General features: G+C 44.9%; 2 protein-coding genes across 2 annotated transcripts; one reads left to right on the top strand and one right to left on the bottom strand.

Annotated features, from left to right (window-relative positions):
- On the top strand, positions 1-969 carry KCNE5 (potassium voltage-gated channel subfamily E regulatory subunit 5). The gene has a single exon (XM_088173416.1). The coding sequence runs from the start codon at positions 144-146 to the stop codon at positions 831-833; it is 690 nt and encodes a 229-aa protein (XP_088029542.1). The 5' UTR covers positions 1-143; the 3' UTR covers positions 834-969.
- A 10,278-nt stretch (positions 970-11,247) lies between these two features.
- On the bottom strand, positions 11,248-19,702 carry NXT2 (nuclear transport factor 2 like export factor 2). Its single transcript, XM_014886575.2, has 4 exons — positions 19,592-19,702; positions 17,454-17,540; positions 15,634-15,778; positions 11,248-14,779 (listed from the first exon to the last, which is right to left on the bottom strand). Exons 1-4 carry the CDS (start codon positions 19,604-19,606, stop codon positions 14,601-14,603), a joined length of 426 nt encoding a protein of 141 aa, XP_014742061.1. The 5' UTR covers positions 19,607-19,702; the 3' UTR covers positions 11,248-14,600.
- Positions 19,703-20,568: the final 866 nt, after the last annotated feature.

The raw sequence follows: 20,568 nt of genomic DNA, 5'->3' as shown, positions 1-20,568 counted from the left end.
GAAGGAGGTGAGGTCTCTTCCAACCCAAACCATTCTGTGATTCTGTGACTAGAACCAGCTTCTCCCTGTCTTTATTTTGGCAGACCTGCATTTTCCCAAGCATGAAATATCTCGCATCTCTAATTCAGGGAGCCTGACAAGCGATGTCATTTCGCACCGCTCTGAGCCCCATGGAAGCTCCCCTCAGCTCTGTCCAGCCCTGGCAGCGGGAGTCCCGCCGCCCTCCGCGCTGTCAGGACTGTGCCCGGGTGGCTCCGCTCCGCGGTGCCCGTGCCACCATGAACTGCAGCAAGGCAAGGCGCCTGCCGGCGCTGTTCGGGGCGGTGCTGCGGGAGATGCGCCGCGCCAACACCAGAACGGCCCCGCCGGGCCCCGGCTCGCTCTACATTCTGCTCAGCCTGATCTTCTACGGCTGTCTGGCCGGGGCGCTCATCCTGGCGTACACCCGCTCGCAGAAGCTGGAGTCCAGGCACGACTCCTACCACCTGTACATCAAGCGGGACTGGGGCCCCGTCGGCGCCGCACAGGAGGCGGAGGAGGGCGGCCCCCCAAGGGGTAGCGCGCAAGAGAGCGGCGGGAGCGGCGGCCAGAGCTCGGCAACACGAAGGGTCCCTCCTGCGATAGCAGCGCTTCTGCTGCCCTCCCAGCTGGGGACTGCGGGCAGCGAGCGACTGCGGTGGATGAGAAATTGTTCTGTTCTTGTGCAGCGGCTTTTACAGCGCCCAAGGCTTGTCATGCGGTGGGAGTTCTTCAATTCTTTGGATCCGTTTGTGCTGCTCTTGAACAATAAATACCTGCATTACATACTTTCAGTAGTCAGAGGGGGTTTATAAAAAGGAGGGAGAGTAAGTTTTTATACGGGCAGGTGATGGGTCAAAGGGGAACGGTTTTAAACTGAAAGCTGAGAAATTCAGTTTAGCTGTTGGGAAAAAATTCTTTAATGTGAGTGTGGTGAGGCAATAGAACAAGCTGCCCTCAGACGTTTTGAATGCTCCATCCCTGGAAATGTTCAAGGATGGGGTCCTGGACAACCTGGCCCCTGGCAGGGCTTTGGAAGTAGATGAAGTTTGAGATCCCTTCCAAACAAATCCATTCTGTGATTACTTATGCACAGAGATCTCTCTCATCAATTATCTTTAGATCTTAGTTTTCGGGTTTTTTTCTTTAAAATCTGTTTGTATTACACCTTGTTATCTGACCTCAGTGCTGTTGGTGGGGGCAGCATATTATGGAATTAAAAGCAGGTCTGTTATTGCTGTAGGATGCTTTCTTCTGTTACTTTGGAGGATTGACAGCTATGTCACGGGTTGGAAGGGTCAGGTCTCCTTTTGTTAAAGTAAGATGGGTTTGACTTACATGGAAACATTTCTTGAAACAAGAAGAGCTTAGAAAAAAGCACCAGTACTGTGGCTTTGATGATGCACAGAAACTTCTCAAGCCATCAAAAATACTCTTACATGCAGAGATGTGTGATTCCAAGCTTTGTACAAATTAAACTTTGTGATTAAACCAACATACAGCATATGCTTTCTATAGAAAAAGTGGGGCTGGCAGAGATTGTTTTGGATGTTCGTTTTTAGCCATGTCAGTAGTTTGGAGTGAGGCTTTTTCAGATAAAGACTAATGAACAATTCCAAGGAACAAATGCTGTCACTAGGAATTCTTCACTACGCAATTCAAATTACCACTTGGATTTTATCCACACCACACTGCTGGGAAAAGAAGCTTTGACATTAACTTCAAAGGAGGGGAGATTTTTGTTATACACTTAAACTTCCTAAGACTCATTAATATTTTTTCCAACAGAAAAACAGTTGTCTTGTATCTGGCAACAACTGCATCTTGCTGTCTCTGACTTTGTGAGGAATCATATACTGAACACCTGAAGTGATGAATTAAAAAAAAATCCTGGAGAGGACTGACAGTTACCAAGTCAATGTTGTCACTTCAGAAAAACACTCCAATGTTCACAGACCAAATTAAAAAGTATCCTTAAATATCAAACTGCATCTTGTGAATACCCAGACTTTCTAATAATTGAAAAGTATGAGGCAGAGAAAAAGTTCAAGTTCCATAAACAATTTCAATAGGAGTATATGCCATAGAACTACTTGCTAGCATTGTAGCTATACAGTAGATATATGTGAAGTGTAGCTCAGCAAAGCAAATGTAGTAGTATCATGTGAGAAAAGGATGTCAGAGAAACCAACAAACTGACCCTATTCTTAAAATCCCCTATCAAACAGACAACAGTAAAAGTTCTAGTCAGCTATTTCCATCTGCCAGAATTCTGACAGTATCTCTGGAAAATGAAAGCACTAATTTCAACTTGGACTTCTTGAAGAGTCACAAACAGTATATATATATACACACATAATATATTTACAGCTGCAGAAGCCGACTATCTAATGAGCTTTCACACTGGGATAACTAAAACACTGTATCAGTCCCATTAGCAGATTTTGTGAGGATTTCTTTCAGTAGAATCAGAATTAAGCTATGAGCAAAGTTTCCCCCTAAGAATGAGGGGATCATTATGCATATCCCAAACCTTTTACTTATTCTATCTCAGTGATTAACTTCTCTTTTTCTACCTGACCACTGCCTATAAGCAGGACTCTGGGAGGTCTTACAGGCTAATAGCTTAGGACTACTGAATTCAGCTACATTGGACATTAATAGGGAAGGACTGTTTAAAGTTTTTTGAGTATGAAAGATCTGAAAGTTTCAATGCACCGGACACTAAAATGCATATGCTTAGCACATTTTATTTAGTATCAACTAGTTACTAACTGCTTGCCACTGCTTCATCCCATAAACAAATCTGAAGGAAGGTTGTGGCAGTCCTTCTGTTGGGGGTTGAATTGTTCCCTTTTCTTTCTGTGGAATTTTCTCCCATTGTTATGCTAAGTAATTGTGGCTACACCTTAAAACGACAGATAATGTTCTCTCGTAGGGGGGTGGGTGGAGGGGGAGGGGGGGAACCGGAAAGGGAAAGGTGGATGGGGGGGTCTGGAGCAGGGGACTCTCTCTCGCTTGGCTCGTGGAGTGGGAGGACAGCCTGGGCTCCGCTCTGGCATCTCCCCTGTCATCCCAGCGCTGAGATCCATGCTCCCTGCCTTTGGACATCGCTCTGCTGCTCTCCCATCTCACCCTACTATCTCCGGACACTCTGCTGAGCACCACGACCGACACCGTGAGGGGGGAGTCACTTTCCCCATCCCTCTCACCCCTGGGCCGCTGCCGCCATCACCCAGCCCTCTTCAACTGCGCGGGCCCTGCCCTGCCCACAGCACCGGTAACTGAGCGCAGGGAGACGGCCTGCGGCCAAAAGGGACTGGAACTGAATTATACTGTTCTGTTCTGTTGCCAATTTTTATACCTGTTGTTGGTTTTTTTCTGCCTTGTTGGATATCAGTAAAGAACTGTTACCCTTATCCCCACATCTCCTGCCTGAAGGCTTCTGATTTGGACCTAAAATAATTAACAGGGAGGGGGTTGCATTCTGCATCACAGGAAAGGGGCTCTTGCCTTTCCTTAGACCATACCTGTCTTTCAAACCAAGACAGATTTTGGCACCCAGAACGTCAGGCGTTGCCTGAGGGCATTGAGAGAGGGGTAGAAAAGGGGATAACAGTTCTTGAATTACCCAAGCTTGTGGTAGGTGACACCATGCTGTCCAGCTTACCCTGGATTGGCCTCCATGTGGTCACTGCTATATCTCTCCCATTTGCAAGCCCTTTTTTAAACATGAGTTTCATATCAAGGTTACTGTGGCTATTATCCGGTTCATTTTGTGGGTTGATCAGTTGAGGAATTCATGGATTTTTAATTTTCTCTGGAAGATGGCCACATGGATTCAGAGCTATCACACTCTAAGTTGTGTGTTTCTGGGGCTACTTCAATAATGGTACTTACTGTGAGGAAGTGGCAGCAGGTGAAATTTTCTCCCAACCCATCACACCGTTTTTGAAGTTCACCCCACCAGTCTTCAAGGGGTTCCAATCTGCTTTAAATGCTAATGACATTATACTGTGGCTAGTGTTGCTTATATCCCTGTTAAACCTGTTCTATCTAACATTCAGAGATAAGGGGAGATTGACTTGGATAGCAACCCTGATACCTACCTCAGGATATAGTGATGTTACCCCAGAGCCTGATCCTGTCCCAGAGACTAGGGAGGTTACCCCAGAGCCTGATCTTGTCCCAGAGACTAGGGAGATTACCCCAGAGCCTGATCCTGTCCAAGAGACTAGGGAGATTACCCCAGAGCCTGACCCTGTCCAAGAGACTAGGAAGGTTACCCCAGAGCCTGACCCTGTTCCAGAGACTAGGGATTTTACCCCAGAGTTTGAACCTGCCCCACAGCCCACCTCGGAAAGGAACCACCCAGAATGGGTGGGGGTGCTAGCGAAGAAGATAAGTGAGATGGGCCAGATGCTGAAGGAGTACCTCTCCCCAGCTGGTGAGAAACCCTCCCCCTGCCTTAAAGAGGGAGACTCTGATGGTGCAGCAGTGGGACCCACAGATGTTACATCTGTCCAGGTTCCAGCTGAACTGCAAGGGCACTCACAGCCAGCACTCACAGCCAGCAGCAGTTGCCCCTGTGGAAACTAGGAAGTCTAAGATGAAAACAAGGCACCTAGATAATAAGGGTCAGGAAGGGGGCCCCTCACAACCAGCAGGGGAGCCAGAAGTTGAGATCATCACCGAGTCCCTGTCATACGAGAGTCTCCGTAACCTGCGAAAAGACATTGTACGACGGGGCCGTGAGCCTTTTACAACCTGGTTACTGCGGGTCTGGGACCTTATGGGTACAGGTGTGCAACTGGATGGTACTGAGGCAAGGAATTTGGGAGCCTTGACCCAGGACTCAGGTGTGGACCAGGTATTTGTAAGGGAGACAGGTCTCCTTTCCCTCTGGGAGTGACTTTTAATGAGTGTGAGAGAGAGATTTGTCCACAGGGAAAGAATGCAGGAGTACCACCAGAGAACACATTGGAATACCCTTGAGGAAGGGATCCAAAAGCTGAGAGAAGTGGCAGTACTGGAGGTGCTCTTTGGGAGGGATGGACAGCATGACAATGATCCTGACAAGGTCAGGTGCACAAGGGCAGATGTTGTGGAATCTGGCAAACCTGGGCCCATCTCAATATACCCCCTTTATTGCAATGATTGATGCTGATACCAACCAAGTGACAGTGGGTTCTGTTGCCAACAGGCTCAGGAATTATCAAAGTGTGATGGCTGGCCCAATGCAGGCTCATGTCTCTGCTGTGGCTAAGGACCTCAGAGAGGAGTTTAAGGAGGAGATGAAGGAGATAAGGGAAGAGGTGAGGAAGATCAGTGCAGCACCGGTGAGAGTCATGGACCCCAAAAGTAGAGCCAAACACCCCCCAGCTAGGGAGAGAGGGTACACCCCACGTGCTGACCTGTGGTTTTTTCTACGTGACCACGGGGAAGACATGAGAAGGTGGGATGGGAAACCCACTTCTGTCCTGGCAGCATAGGTGCGCCAACTCAGGGAGGGGAACACCAACAGAGGGAACTCCACTAAAGTGAAGGTAGCCTCAGCCTCCCATGACCAAGGTGCAGGCTATTACAGAAGGGAAGATGATCTGTCAGATCCCCTTGAAGGAACCTCCACTATGTATGCCCAGGAGAGAAATAATAACCAGGGCTAGAGGGGCCCTGCCTCTAGCCAGGGAGAGGCACGGGAAAACCGGATCTTTTGGACGGTGTGGATCCAATGGCCTGGCACATCAGAGCCACAGGAACACAGTGCATTGGTTGACACTGGTTCACAGTGCACATTAATACCATCGGGACATGTCGGGGAGGAACCTGTTTCAATTGCTGGGGTTACAGGGGGATCTCAGGAATTGACTCTGCTGGAGGCTGAGGTGAGCCTGACTGGGAAAGAGTGGCAGAAACATCCAATTGTGACTGGCCCAGAGGCACCATGTATCCTAGGCATAGACTTCCTCAGGAATGGCTATTACAAAGACCCAAAGGGACTCAGGTGGGCTTTTGGAATAGCTGCTGTGGCGGCAGAGGGCATTAAGCAGTTGAACACCCTGCCTGGGCTATCAGAAAACCCATCTGCAGTGGGACTCCTCAGGGTGAAAGAGCAACAGGTGCCAATTGCTACCTCAACAGTGCACCGCCGGCAGTACCGGACGAATCGAGATGCCGTGATCCCCATCCACAAGATGATCCGTGAGCTGGAGAGCCAAGGGGTGGTCAGCAAAACCCACTCACCCTTCAACAGCCCCATCTGGCCTGTGCGTAAATCTGAAGGAGAATGGAGATTGACCGTGGACTATTGTGCATTGAATGAAGTGACTCCATCGTTGAGCGCTGCCATGCCGGACATGCTGGAACTGCAGTACGAGCTGGAGTCCAAGGCAGCAAAGTGGTACGCCACTATTGATATTGCCAATGCATTTTTCTCCATTCCTCTGGCAGCAGAGTGCAGGCCTCAGTTTGATTTCACCTGGAGGGGTGTGCAATACATGTGGAACCGACTGCCCCAGGGGTGAAAACACAGCCCCACCATCTGTCATGGATTGATCCAGGCTACACTGGAGAGGGGTGGAGCTCCAGAACATCTGCAGTACATTGATGACATCATTGTGTGGGGGGACACGGCAATGGAGGTATTTCAGAAAGGAGAAAAGATCATTGAGATTCTGCTGGGAGCCAGCTTCGCCATTAAGAAGAGCAAAGTCAAAGGGCCTGCCCAAGAGATCCAGTTCCTGGGAGTAAAGTGGCAAGATGGACGGTGCCAGATCCCCAGTGAGGTCATCAATAAGATCACTGCAATGTCTCCACCTACCAGCAAGAAGGAAACACAAGCCTTCCTAGGTGCCATAGGCTTTTGGAGAATGCACATTCCTGAGTACAGCCAGATTGTGAGCCCTCTTTACCTGGTCAACCGCAAGAGGAACGATTTCCACTGGGGCCCTGAGCAGCAGCAAGCCTTTGCCCAGATCAAGCAGGAGATCGCTCATGCAGTAGCCCTTGGCCCAGTCAGGACGGGACCAGATGTGAAGAACGTGCTCTACTCTGCAGCCGGGAACCATGGTCTGTCCTGGAGCCTGTGGCAGAAGGTGCCTGGTGAGACGTGAGGCCGACCACTGGGATTCTGGAGTCGAAGCTACAGAGGGTCCGAGGCCAACTACACTCCAACAGAGAGGGAGATCTTGGCCGCCTATGAAGGGGTCCAAGCTGCCTCAGAGGTGGTTGGCACGGAAACACAACTCCTCCTGGCACCCCGACTGCCAGTGCTGGGGTGGATGTTTAAAGGAAAGGTTCCCTCAACCCACCATGCCACTGACGCCACATGGAGCAAATAGATTGCCCTCATCACACAACACACCCGTATTGGAAACCCGAATCGCCCTGGGATTTTGGAGATAATTACCAACTGGCCGGAAGGGGAAGACTTTGGTCTTGCCGATGAAGAGGAACAGGAACAAGTGACCCGGGCCGAAGAAGCCCCACTGTATAACCAACTGCCAGCAGCTGAAACACGCTATGCTCTTTTCACTGATGGTTCCTGCCGCATCGTGGGGATGAACCGGAAGTGGAAAGCAGCCGTATGGAGCCCCACACGACAGGTCACACAAGCTACTGAAGGAGAAGGTGGATCGAGTCAACTTGCTGAACTCAAAGCTGTTCAGCTGGCCCTGGACATTGCTGAAAGAGAGAAGTGGCCAAAACTCTACCTTTACACTGATTCATGGATGGTAGCCAATGCTCTGTGGGGATGGCTGGAAAGGTGGAAAAAGGCTGGCTGGCAACGTAGGGGAAAACCAATCTGGGCTGCCAATGAATGGAAAGACATTGCCACCTGGATAGAGAAGCTGCCTGTGAAAGTCCGTCACGTAGATGCCCATGTCCCCAAGAGTCGGGCTAATGAGGAACACCGACACAATGAGCAGGTAGATCAGGCGGCACAGATAGAGGTGTCGCAGATAGATTTAGACTGGCAGCACAAGGGAGAGTTGTTCCTGGCTCGATGGGCCCATGATGACTCAGGTCATCAGGGCAGAGATGCCACATATAAGTGGGCACGAGACCGAGGGGTGGATCTAACCATGGACAGTATTTCTCAAGTTATCCATGACTGTGAGACGTGTGCTGCCATCAAGCAAGCCAAGCGGGTGAAGCCCCTCTGGTATGGGGGGCGATGGTCCAAGTACAAGTATGGGGAGGCCTGGCAGATTGACTACATCACACTGCCTCAAACTCTCCAGGGCAAGCACTATGTACTGACCATGGTGGAAGCCACCACTGGATGGTTGGAGACCTACCCTGTGCCTCATGCCACTGCTCGGAACACCATCCTGGGCCTGGAAAAACAAGTTCTTTGGAGGCATGGTACCCCTGAGAGAATTGAGTCAGACAATGGGACTCATTTCAAGAACAGCCTTATAAACTCTTGGGCTAGAGAACACGGCATTGAGTGGGTGTACCATATCCCCTACCATGCACCAGCTGCAGGGAAAGTTGAACAGTGCAATGGCCTGCTTAAAACCACCTTGAAGGCACTGGGTGGGGGAACTTTCAAGAACTGGGAGATTAATCTACCAAAGGCCACCTGGTTAGTGAACACCTGAGATTCCACTAACCGAGCAGGCCCTGCCCAATCTGAGCCCTTGGTAATACCAGATGGAGATAGGGTTCCAGTGGTACACATGAGAGGTATGCTAGGAAAAACTGTTTGGGTGAATCCTGCCTCCAGCAAAGACAATCCCATCCATGGAGTTGTATTCGCACAAGGACCAGGTTGCACCTGGTGGGTGATGCAAAAGAATGGAGAGACCCAATGCATACCCCAAGGAGACCTTGTTTTAGGGTGAAATACCTATAGTACTGTGCCTATGTCTCTAACTGCATGTATGTATATATAATGTAACAGTTTAATTTGATATAGCATATTAGTATGGGAGAAATTCAGGGGTGGATAATGTTGGGGGTTGAATTGTTCCCTTTTCTTTCTGTGGAATTTTTTCCCATTGTTATGCTAAGTAATTGTGGCTACACCTTAAAACGACAGATAATGTTCTCTCGTAGGGGGGTGGCTGGAGGGGGAGGGGGGGGAACCGGAAAAGGAAAGGTGGGACAGGGGGTCTGGAGCGGGGGACTCTCTCTCGCTTGGCTCGTGGAGTGGGAGGACAGCCTGGGCTCCGCTCTGGCATCTCCCCTGCCATCCCAGCACTGAGATCCACGCTCCCTGCCTTTGGACATCGCTCTGCTGCTCTCCCATCTCACCCTACTACCTCCGGACACTCTGCCGAGCACCACGACCGACACCGTGAGGGGGGAGTCACTTTCCCCATCCCTCTCACCCCTGGGCCGCTGCCGCCATCACCCAGCCCTCTTCAACTGCGCGGGACCTGCCCTGCCCACAGCACCGGTAACTGAGCGCAGGGAGACGGCCTGCGGCCAAAAGGGACTGGAGCGGAGCTAGACTGTTCTGTTCTGTTGCCAATTTTTATACCTGTTGTTGGTTTTTTTCTGCCTTGTTGGATATCAGTCAAGAACTGTTACCCTTATCCCCACATCTCCTGCCTGAAGGCTTCTGATTTGGACCTAAAATAATTAACAGGGAGGGGGTTGCATTCTGCATCTCAGGAAAGGGGCTCTTGCCTTTCCTTAGACCATACCTGTCTTTCAAACCAAGACACCTTCCAAGTACCGATTTCTTCACCAGACTATCTTTATAGTCCATTTCTCTTACTCACTCAAATTGCAAAGTACATGCAACACACTGTATTTAGAGCCTAACTAAAACCAAGGGCTGCCCATGTGAAAAAGTTTGCCCTGCATTACACAGTTCACAAATAAAGCACAAGACCTCCTGCCACGTAACTAAACATCTTATTATCTGCTGTTCTATCAGAGCCTTTCAACGCCTGACCACAAGGTCTCAGTGAAGTGTAGTAATTTCTGATTTACATCAGTCCATCTGTTCTTGTAGTTAACAGTTCAACCAGCTGTTTAAAGAAGATAACATCATTGAGCATTAAGACATACCAAAGTACTTGAAACACTCAAGAAGAATTCATATTGTGGCATATAGACCTTGATATATAAGTATTAAGTCCAGCAGCAACGTTAATTTCTTTTTGCTTTAGTAAGTTCAATACATTGTGTAGTGGTTGAAATCTTGAAAAACCAAAAAACCAAACCCAGTGGGGTTTGGGAACTGAAATAGGCTGCAAGAAGACAAAAATCAGCCACTGCAATCCAACAGAATTTTGCCATCAACAGTATATTTGAAGGCACATGTATTACTGATGCAGGGCAAAATGGCCTGTAGTACATTCAGTCACAAAGTGTAATAAGATAGATTTATTTATATTATTAAACCCAGTCTTCTGAAGGAGTAAGCCCAGCTGTCCATGTCCTATCTTTCTGCAGTTAGGAACAATAAAAGAGAAGCTCACTTTTCTAGGAAGACTAATATTCTTTTCTTCAGCCCAATTCTGCAAAATGAGCAATTTCTGGATCCACTTTCAACACATCTGCAAAAATATCTTCTGGTTTGGGCTGATTTATTTTTCCCAGCACTCATAAATCTTTACACTGCATCAGCTGTCAGAGCCTTGCTCAGGATCATTACCAAGAGCAACTGCCAGCAAAACCTTACTGAAATCTATACCCTCACACACAGCAAGAACTTTCCAATATATTTGGCATGGTTTCCAGAATACATTTCTAGAACAAGATTTGTTTCCATGCAACTGTTGACTTTGCACGAGCATCTTCATCTTTGCAGTGTTAGCATTTAAAAGCTAATGTCTACACTGAGCAAGTGTGCATCAGTAATTTAATGTTCTAAACAGCAAAATAGTGAATAAATCACTGGAATTATCACAAAAAGCATTTCTCATTTCAGAGTTTCATTTCTTCTTAGAGAAACAGCAGAAGCATAATATGTTCTCAGTGCAAATATTTACAACCCAAGAATCTGGCTCAAATTTTGTTTGACTTCATCCAGGTATGTGTTGGAGAACAGTCTAAACTCTAAAAAATTTTAGAGGGATATGTTAATTTGAAATAGTTACTTTGAGCAGCTCAACATGTACTGCCTTGAGAGTGCTTTTGGCAAGGCATTTGCCATAGGGTTATTCACATTTTACCCGGACAGAGAGCTGCCAGCCTGTTTTGTAGTGTCCCCACACCACTCAGAACTCAGACCTACAACACAAGTAGTAAAGATAAGGAAGCCACAAATTATTTCTTGCACTTTTAATATCATAAGAACAAGCTATGAAAATTTCTAACAATAATAATAATAAAAGTTAGAGTAACCTGTAGGTTTGGGGGTTTTTTCCCTTGTTTTTTTTGTTTGGTTCTTTTAGATTTTTTTTTAATTAAACTTACAAGAGGTATTAAACAATTTCAAAAACTTACAAAATACATTCAAGTGTGGAAAGTTATTTTACTGGTAAAACAGCATTTCTTTATAATGTGCTTTTCTCCAGACAGGTTAAGGAAGCATAGGCATATCAGAACAAATCATTCATACCATCAGAACAAATCCCTTTTCTCCAACATAGGCATTTTAAATCCATTTAATTGTAGTATGCTAAAACAACACAGCAACAGAAAGCAGTGACTGCTATAGACAATATAGAGAACATACACAAAAGAGATCTCTCAAGTCTTCAGTTGCTACAATTTCACATGTGGAAGTGCTTAGCTCTTCAGCTGGCTTTCACTGACTGGTTGCACAGGAGTAATTTGGTCTTGAACAAAAAAATGGAAGCAGTAACTCCAGTTCAGTGTCTGGAGCAAAAACATAGATTCCCATTGTAAATTTTGGATATTGCAGTAGAGTCAGCAATGGTCACACCAAACCAGCTGTATGGGTTTGTACAGAACAAAATTAAAGCATTTTTGTGTTTTCTGCTAATTTCAGCACAGAATATTAACAAGCAGCACAGAGCTAGTAACAAAGAGGGGTTTTTGTGCCATTAGTTACTCCATTGTAAAACAACCACTTGACCCTAATAGCTACATTCTCACGTAATATAATAAATAAAAATATTTTGCAAACCAGCATTTTCAGTTATAAAGAGCAAGAGCTAATTATGGTAGTACTGAATCACCCCAAGTAATCCTCACTGAAGAGGACAGAAATAGGCAGGAGTAACTGGCACCTCCCCGTAGCCTGAAGCAATTGTGTTCCAATAAATTTCCCAACAAAACCTCTGGGTATGCACACCAAGTCCTACTCCATCTACAGATCTTACTCAGTAAGAGTTTTAACTGAGTTTGTCCAGCTAGGCCAGTGAGTTATCTTCCTCAGTCATATTCCAGGTAGTGGTAAGGTTTTTTGTTTGGTCGGGTTTTTTAATATTAATTGCAAAAGGCAGATTTAAAAGCAGCTTGCATTTAAATAGCATGAAAATAATTGAGAATAAACATCTGATTGACTGAAACATTGCCTCATATATTTTGAATCTTCTAGTCTGCCTAGAAAAAGCTTAAAATTATTATACAAATTCAAACTTGGATAAAAATATCCAGTAAGTATATATTCACAGCACAAGCTTATCAGGTACTGATATAAGTGTGTGTTCTGGTGACCGCCTTCAAAGTCCAACAAGCCAATGCCACAGCTGCACCCATTGCTGCATTTTAAAAGGCAAAACCTGTTTTGTGTATGCAAAGCAGATCTATAACACCATGTACACAATCAACAGCTAGTAGAATACACCACGCCAGTGTCACAGCTCAACAATGCTGTACCAGTTACAGGCATTCTTAGGTTATGTCTTCTTTTCAATCGTGTAGAGGAAACACAAGTATATGAACATCACATATTCTCTTAAGAACAAACAGTAATTAAATAGAATGATCCTTTCTTTACTACATACAGAAATAATAATGTATTTACAATATTTACAGTTTTCAAAAATTCTGTCCTTGCACTGTTCTGCAGGAATTCAAATTCTTCAGCCTGAAAAATAGGTGCACACAATAGTTTTGACTATAAACAGCCTCTGAACAGAGGATACCAATTCTAACTTACTGGTGAAAAGACTAGAGGGTCTGAAAAAGAAATAAAGCCACTCATTTCAGCTAAACATTCCATTGTTTGTAGGATTACATCACAAACTACAGATGCTTTAAGATATTTCACACAAGTGAGATATTGCTCATTTTCAGTTTTCTCCATTTCAGTCACTGAACAAGTGAGCTGCAGTTATAACTACTTTCAGACTGCTGTTGTCATTGAAACAGGCTATGACAAAAGTTACAAGCTCCACTCGTGTATTTTCAGTTACAAGCAAATGTCTGCTCAGGGATACAGCTACATTTTGGGTTTGTTTTTTTGCTTTACTCAGCTTAAAACAGAAATGCACCAGTTTGAAACAAAGCTGCTGATACTCAGATTTGCTCTTAAGTTCCAAAGTTAAGGTGGACTCTCTTAACTTACAGTCTTGAAAAAAGTGTTTCAAAGCAGCTGTAAGCTTTAAACTACAAATTTAAAGCAAGACACACAAAAACCCCAGAATCAATAATTAAAGGCAATGTTTAAAAAGAACATGAAAAATACAGTAAAAATCTGCATGAGAGAAAGATAGTGTTAGTGGTGCAGAGCTGCTGTTCTCAATTGAAAATAATGCAAGCACCTGTTCTAAATAACAGTACCGATGAGAAAAATTGAAGGCTTCACAGTAATGCACACTTTCAGTGCCACTTTTAACTACGTTTCCTGAAAAGACAGAAAGGATTCAAAACTTGCAGACTTTATATGGGAAAAATAATCCAAACCTCATAGCAACAGAATGCGGAACCTAAAGACAACAGAAAACTGAAATTTCAATTCATGTATGTGACCTATTTCTAGGCTACAGCAAGGCTTCAAAAGAAAAATAATCAGTTTGAAGTCCTTCACATGCATGTGAAGAGTTACTGGCACAGGAGCTCTGAATCATTCAGTATGCCCTACATATGAATCCATGGAATTAACAACCAAAGTCAAGGAAGCTCAGACCTAGAGGAAACCCAAAGATATACAGTCCTTTGGCATCAGAGAAGGTAAAAATTACCTTTCTAATGGATTGAGAGATTACAAATTTAGGAGCTGTATTTGCTCCTTTCAATAACAGTATAAACCATAGCAATCCTTCCCAGCCTCTTACAACTGGGAGTAGGGAGCTTTCTCACGCCACAAGCATCTTCTTCAAAAGAGAGAAGATGCTACTGTAAAAACAGATCTTTTCAAGTTGAAAAAAATTATGTTTGGTCAGAATTGTACATGAATAGGATTTTGTGTTCAAACAGAACAGTTTGAGCACTCAGCAGTGGCAGCATAGCTGCATGTAAGGCATTTTAGGAATGATTCGAATACAGCTCACTGCCTTTAGCACTTTACTAAATTCAAATAACACGAGCAACCTCTCACATTTTATTACTAAAGCTATTGTCACTGGAATCAACCCCAAAACATCTGTAGACCATCCATAACATCAGATGCAACACAAAGAGTGCGTGCATTCCCTGCATGGGAACAGCTGCCTGCACAGTGGACTTGTTGGTGCTGAATGAGAGGTCACTCCCCATGCCAGGCCCTGCTAACTGGCCCAGTCCTGGAAGCGGAAGCAGTCCCCGGCGATCTTCCACACGGTGTTGGTGGGGGTGGCCTGTGCCGTCAGTAGGAAGTTCTGATTGAAGTAGCGCTGCTTATCCCCATCAAATTTGACAGTCCCACTTGTCACCACGAGGACTGTTGTCTGGCCTTGAGTAGCTTGCTCTTCACAAGGAGGTATGAAATGATGAAGAAAACAACTCAAACAAAGACTAGCAGGTAAAGAGGCAGGAAATGTACACAGAAGCTTGGATCAACTCTGGTTACACTGCGCCAGGCTAACAGCTGGGTACAGGCAGGGAAGTGCAGCTCTGGTGCAGAGTTTCTACACAGACAGCGGTGGGTTCACCAACACGGCATGGCAATGGCTTTGCCATTTTCATCTCCTGCTCTTCATTTTAGAGCATTGACAAACACCTCCGTTTGTGCTTAGAATAAGCTCTCATTACTTGAGATATACACACATATAGATATTTAGCAACTTGCATATACTTTTCCCCCCGTTATTAGAAATGTTATCTTTTTCACAGCAGAGCAAAACAAGTGTGTTTGACCACAGGCTTTTCCCTTACTTTTATACCCAAAACATTCTTTAGAAGCAATTCATTAATTTCTCCTATGTAAGCCTTTCTTTAGGAGCTGTTAATCAGAAATCTAAATAACTTACTTAATACCTATTCCAGATGTAAAGAAATCAAAGTACATAGAGGTTATATGGCAGGTCAGTACAAGAGGCCATAGGGGTCTCCCAAGCACAACATAACCTGGTAAGCCAGACTTTTTCCATACATGAAAATAGATCACATCTGAATATGATCTAAACAAAAAAAGTCCTTCAAATATTTTCCCAGACATGAAAAAAAGTGTATAGCTGCTCCGTCTCTTGATTTGTGCTTTATTTAAGCACAATTTGACATTTCAACCCTCAGTATTTTCTCTAAAAGCACTATTATAATTGCTCACTTTCAATAGTTATAAAAAAATGAAAAATAACTAAATAAATTATAATACAACCTTACCGTGAACAGGCTGGCAGTCCAACACATTAACCTGGAATTCACTTGATGGCAACATTTCAAAAAACTTATTTAATTCTTCTTGCCCAGACACTGCATTTCCATTCCAAACTAATGTTGCTTTGTCCAAATACAATCTTGTTAAAGCCTGAGTGATTATGAAAACACACATTTAGGAAAAACAGGCAGACATACAATGGACAACATATAAAGCTCACACTGTGAATTACTGATTTCTTCTGTTACTTTGACAGATAAAACACCTTCCTGACACAGTAGCTCCTTTTAACAACTAATGCTTCTGACCAAGAATTAAAACTAACAAACACATTTTCCTTTATGAGTGGCACAGTGACTCACGTCTCAAATATTGATAATATCCCTTTAACAAAAGTGTCCTAGTGTGACGATATGGTGTTTGTATCTCCAATCGTGTGTTCTGTTTATGCTTGGTATTATGTCCTGTGCTTTCAGGACTGAATCTAAAAGTGAAAGTTTGTTTTGTCTTGTTATCAGCTGGATCACCTCCCCCATGGTCTGTGTTTAGGAGAGGCTGGCTCGCTGCTGGCTGGCGGGGCTTTGCTTTGCTTTGCTCGCTTAGCTTTGCTTGCTGCTCGCTTAGCTTTGCTTGTTTAGCTTGCTTTGCTTTGCTTGAAACTGAATACCATCTGAACCTGTTCTGGACGGGGACCTGGGAAACACTAAGAAACACCAGGAGTCTGCATTCTGTGACCTGCAGCAGTCATACCCCAGTGCCGGAGACTGATAACTGGGTGACCACTCGCTGCAGACACTTTCTGAGTTTGTCATCCCTTCAGAACGGTGAAAGAGGTTTTTTTTGTCAGCTGGTGTTGGGGTTTTTTTGTGCTGGGGAGTGGTTTCGCTTGTTAAATAAACAGGTTTTTTTTTCCACTCCTCTCTGAGGAAATTCTTCCCGAACCCGGTGGTGGGGGAAGGAGTCATGGGGGTTTGCTTTCTGGGGGCTCCTTCCGGAGGTTTTCCCCCAAAATTTGCCCTAAACCAGGACAAAAAGTAATGACAGAACTGAAGTGATTGCTAACAAAAGGCCAGTGCTACTTTTCCACAGTAAGTTTATCACTGATTTTCTTTTTTTTCTTCTGAGAGGGAGAGTGTGTACACAACACAGTTTAGGTCACGAAATTAAAATTTCAGGTTAATAAAAAGAAGTGAACAAGACTAGGAACAAGTGAAACTTGAAAAGGACAGCAGCATACCAGAACTTCCCAAATGCTTAATAAGCTATCACAGCTGAGTATCTGCCCAACTCTCCTTTAAGTTGCTAACACATACCTGTCCAATCTACTCATGTGCAAAGTGACTGTGAAGTAACATGGGACTGCTGGTAATTTCACATAAAAAATTGTGACTACAGTACATGTAAAATTCCAAAGACTAGCCTCCAAGACACTTCAGGCACTCTGAAGAACCCCAGAACCAAAAGTGGTAACTGCTATTGAAAGAAGTTTGGGAAAAAAGAAGTTAAATCCTGACCTCAAGGGAAAATAAAGCAAGTTCTGCTTCCCTATACTGACCAAATCCTGCACCTGTAAGACATAGCTGCACACCAACTGAATGAGGGTCATGAGAAGTCTAAGGCACTTTCTGAACAGCCCTTTTTATAGCAAGGCTACACAGGAGCACAAAATCCTCTGCAGGGCAGCCTGTGGAACAGCTGCCCTATTCTACCATGGACAGTATAGCACATGGCAACCAATGTTCAGTTGCTTTCTGTGTAATGACAGTTAGAAACGCAAACAAAAAGTGCCAAGACAGTTTTAACTACGGTCAAAACAGCTACATACCCTTCTTCTTTTGTCCATTGTCTCATAGTAAATGTTGACAAACTCATCTGCAGCTCTACAAGCTTGATCCACGTAGGTTTTGAAATCCTGGAGGGAAGAAATCGTATCAAAATTCTTTAGTTATGCAACCCAATCATTGACTCAATTTCTCCTGCAAGTCACTTTGACTGGTCTTTTCCATCCTCACCAAAAGATGACATCAAATAATGTTGAAATTTATTCTAAGCTCCTTTTTACTACTTGCAGAAGTACCAGCTGTTAGGCAGGTGACAGTTTCAGCATTAGTTTTGAATGCTGATATATTTATTGTACTTAAATTGCTAATATTTACATTGGAAAATGGGCTACAGATGTTGCAGGTAGTGTGGTCATGCAATTATTCAAGGAAAACAGTTGTTGCTGTGATGGCTCTTCTGAAATAAAGGTAAGGAACAACACTTATTAATGTACTTCCCATCATACCGCCATCCAAGTCTCATTGTTTAACATACCTTTACACATAGAAATATATAGTAAAAGAGAGAACATCAACATGTGGATGTGTTCCTTCTAGTATCAATCAGTGCTACATACACAGGTCAAAGCCAAACACTTCTCCCCACACCTTGCGTTTTCCTTATATCTCTCTACTTTCATTCATCCCCAGGTAACAGCCTTTGTTGTCCCACGACTGCACTGTGATCTCACTGGGTTATTTGCTCAGTTTGTTCATCTGTTTGGCCCTTGATCTCTTACAGATCCTGAACTGAGACATCCTGGAAAGGAGACTCTGAATTTCCTGTCCATACATCCATAAACCTGCATCTGGTTCTCTTATCATCAGTTGTTTAAAATGCTATTATTTATCATTATCCTATTTCAGTATTATAGGCTCAATATCTGCATCTCAATCAGTGCTGAACAATTTCACTGCTTGTATTTACTTGGCTGCTTTTACTGAATATATTCCAGAACCACCAGGAACTCATCCAGTATTAAGACAAGAAATATTCATAATCAGAGAAACCTTCAATCTGAAAAGTAACTAAGGCCTATCAAATAGTCCCTGTTTATTCAACAAAGCCAAACATGTTTCTGTGCACAATCCTTTCTCTCCCCCTGCAATGACACAAACTGCTCTTCATCTTCCTACCTTCCCCAGCAATTCCCAAAGTCACAGGCTAATGCCAATCCCAAAAAGTGCCCAGAGAAATTCTGGAGTCAGGAGTGTCAAACCTGCCCCTGGGAACAGAGACTGCAGCTCTGCCTGTTGTACCAGTGAGAGCAGGGGCCTGTGAGCCCTCAGCCAGCTTACACTGCACACCAAACCTTCCAAACCAGCACCAAACATTCTCATTCAGCTCCCAACAGAGGGAATGGCCATGAGCTTGGGCAGTGGAGAAATATCAGGAGACTGGAATGAGTTGTTGAGATCCCTTCAATGGTAGTCTAATAGGAAATAAGCTCCGTCGGTTTTGGCTAGTTTTTACAGCCATAACCACCAAACAGTTTAAACTCTGTGAAGAATTTAGGCTGGAATAAACTTCTGGAGGTCATCTGGTCCTAATCCCTTTTCAAAGCAGAGCTGACTCCAAAGGTTGATCCACTTTCCAGGTTGTATCTGACAGCTCTGTGTCCTCTGTCCTGTCTCCTGCCACGTTTGGACATCTCCGAGGATGGAGACGGTCACAGTTCCTTCGGGTTCCAACGTTCACCTACCTCACTCAAAAACCCTCCTTCGAAGCTTTTAACAAGAAAGCCGTAATTGAAAAAACCAACCAACCAACCCCCAAATCAACTTCTCGAAGACCCTGGTGGCAACTCCAGGCAGTTTCCCAACGCACACGGCTGCTGCTGACAGCCTCACTGAGCTCCTCTCTGCCCTAAGGCTCCTGTACGAAGACGCTGAAGCCGCAACTCACGGGCCCCCGCCCTGCCCCGGGGACCCTCCAGAGGGTGGGAGGGACCCCTGCCCGCACCCCACGCTGAGGCACTGCCGCCCTGCCCGTTCCGTCTCTCAAGCAGCCGGGACACTCTGGCGGCCTCCCCCCGCTCCCACGCCAGCCCTCTGACACGCAGCACCCTCCCGAGACGGACACCCCGCGCTCCCCTCTCCCCGGCCACGGTTCCTGGCGGTTCCTGGACCGGCCCGGACTCACCACGGATGCAGCCATGGGGCGGCGAGGCGGGAGGGCGCCGGAAGTGCGCTGTCCGCTACTTCCGGCCGCACGTCCCTCGCCGAAAGCGTTCCGCCGCGGTACCCTGAGGAGCGTTCTGCCTACAAACAAGGTCCGGCTGCGGGCGGGGCTTTCCTTCCAGAATCAACCTTTCAAATCACTGCTGTTGGAAATCTCCCCAAAGAGCTGATACTAGGGAAAATGAAAGCATGGACACTAAATAAAGGAAATTACATGATAAAATCATTCTGTTTAAAATCACCTTGTTATGTTATATTATGTTGTATTATGTTACAGTATATTATGTTATGTTTTCCAAATAAGCTGTATCTTCTACCAGCTTGCAAAATCAGACTTCCCAATAGGCTTTCCTGCCTTTGTCTGATCAATGCTGCCTATCTCAAGGACCAGACTTCCAGAACTTCTCTGGTGGTTATGTACAAGGACCAGATGGCTATCTGTGACTGATTATCACCCGGAGGTTTTGTGAATTTGTGTAAGGATGTTTATTCGACCACCACTGCTTACCTGGCAAAATTATGACAGCAAAAAAACCCAAAAATTATTGATTACAACGAGAAATCATAGTGTAAGAAGAGGCTGCAAACCAGGGTTCAGTGGAGTGTGGAGTGGGCGGTGACCCCTCGCGTTCCCCAGTGCGCTGCTTGCTCTTTCTATATTAAATAAAGCAATCTAAATTTTGCTGAATATTGAGACTTTTGTCTCTCATTCATAACAGTATTATATATTTCTCTATTTGTATGGAGTAATTCTTAGAAGTGACTGTTTTAGACCTTCAATCAAATTCAGTCAAAAACCCTAAATTCAGTCGAAAAATCTAAAAATATCTTTACTGAAGTTAGGATGTATCAAGATTTCAGAAATGCATTCAGCCATATGGGTTTGGCCATATTTTCTTATGTTTTCAGCCATTGAGTAAAATCAATCAAAATTTATAA

This window comes from Sturnus vulgaris, chromosome 14, assembly GCF_052056855.1.
Source record: "Sturnus vulgaris isolate bStuVul1 chromosome 14, bStuVul1.hap1, whole genome shotgun sequence".
NCBI lineage: Eukaryota > Metazoa > Chordata > Aves > Passeriformes > Sturnidae > Sturnus > Sturnus vulgaris.
Note: the sequence above shows the minus strand (reverse complement) of the source record. Positions and strands in the feature narration are given on the sequence as shown.

What these genes read in the sequence shown, in the direction of transcription:
- KCNE5 (XM_088173416.1), top strand. Translation starts at nt 144, where the DNA reads ATGTCATTTCGCACCGCTCTGAGCCCCATGGAAGCTCCCCTCAGCTCT.
- NXT2 (XM_014886575.2), bottom strand. An exon ending in CAATGGACAAAAGAAGAAGG is followed by an intron (nt 15,779 to 17,453) that starts GTATGTAGCTGT and finishes ATAATCACTCAG; the next exon opens with GCTTTAACAAGATTGTATTT. An exon ending in GGACTGCCAGCCTGTTCACG is followed by an intron (nt 14,780 to 15,633) that starts GTAAGGTTGTAT and finishes CTCCTTGTGAAG; the next exon opens with AGCAAGCTACTCAAGGCCAG.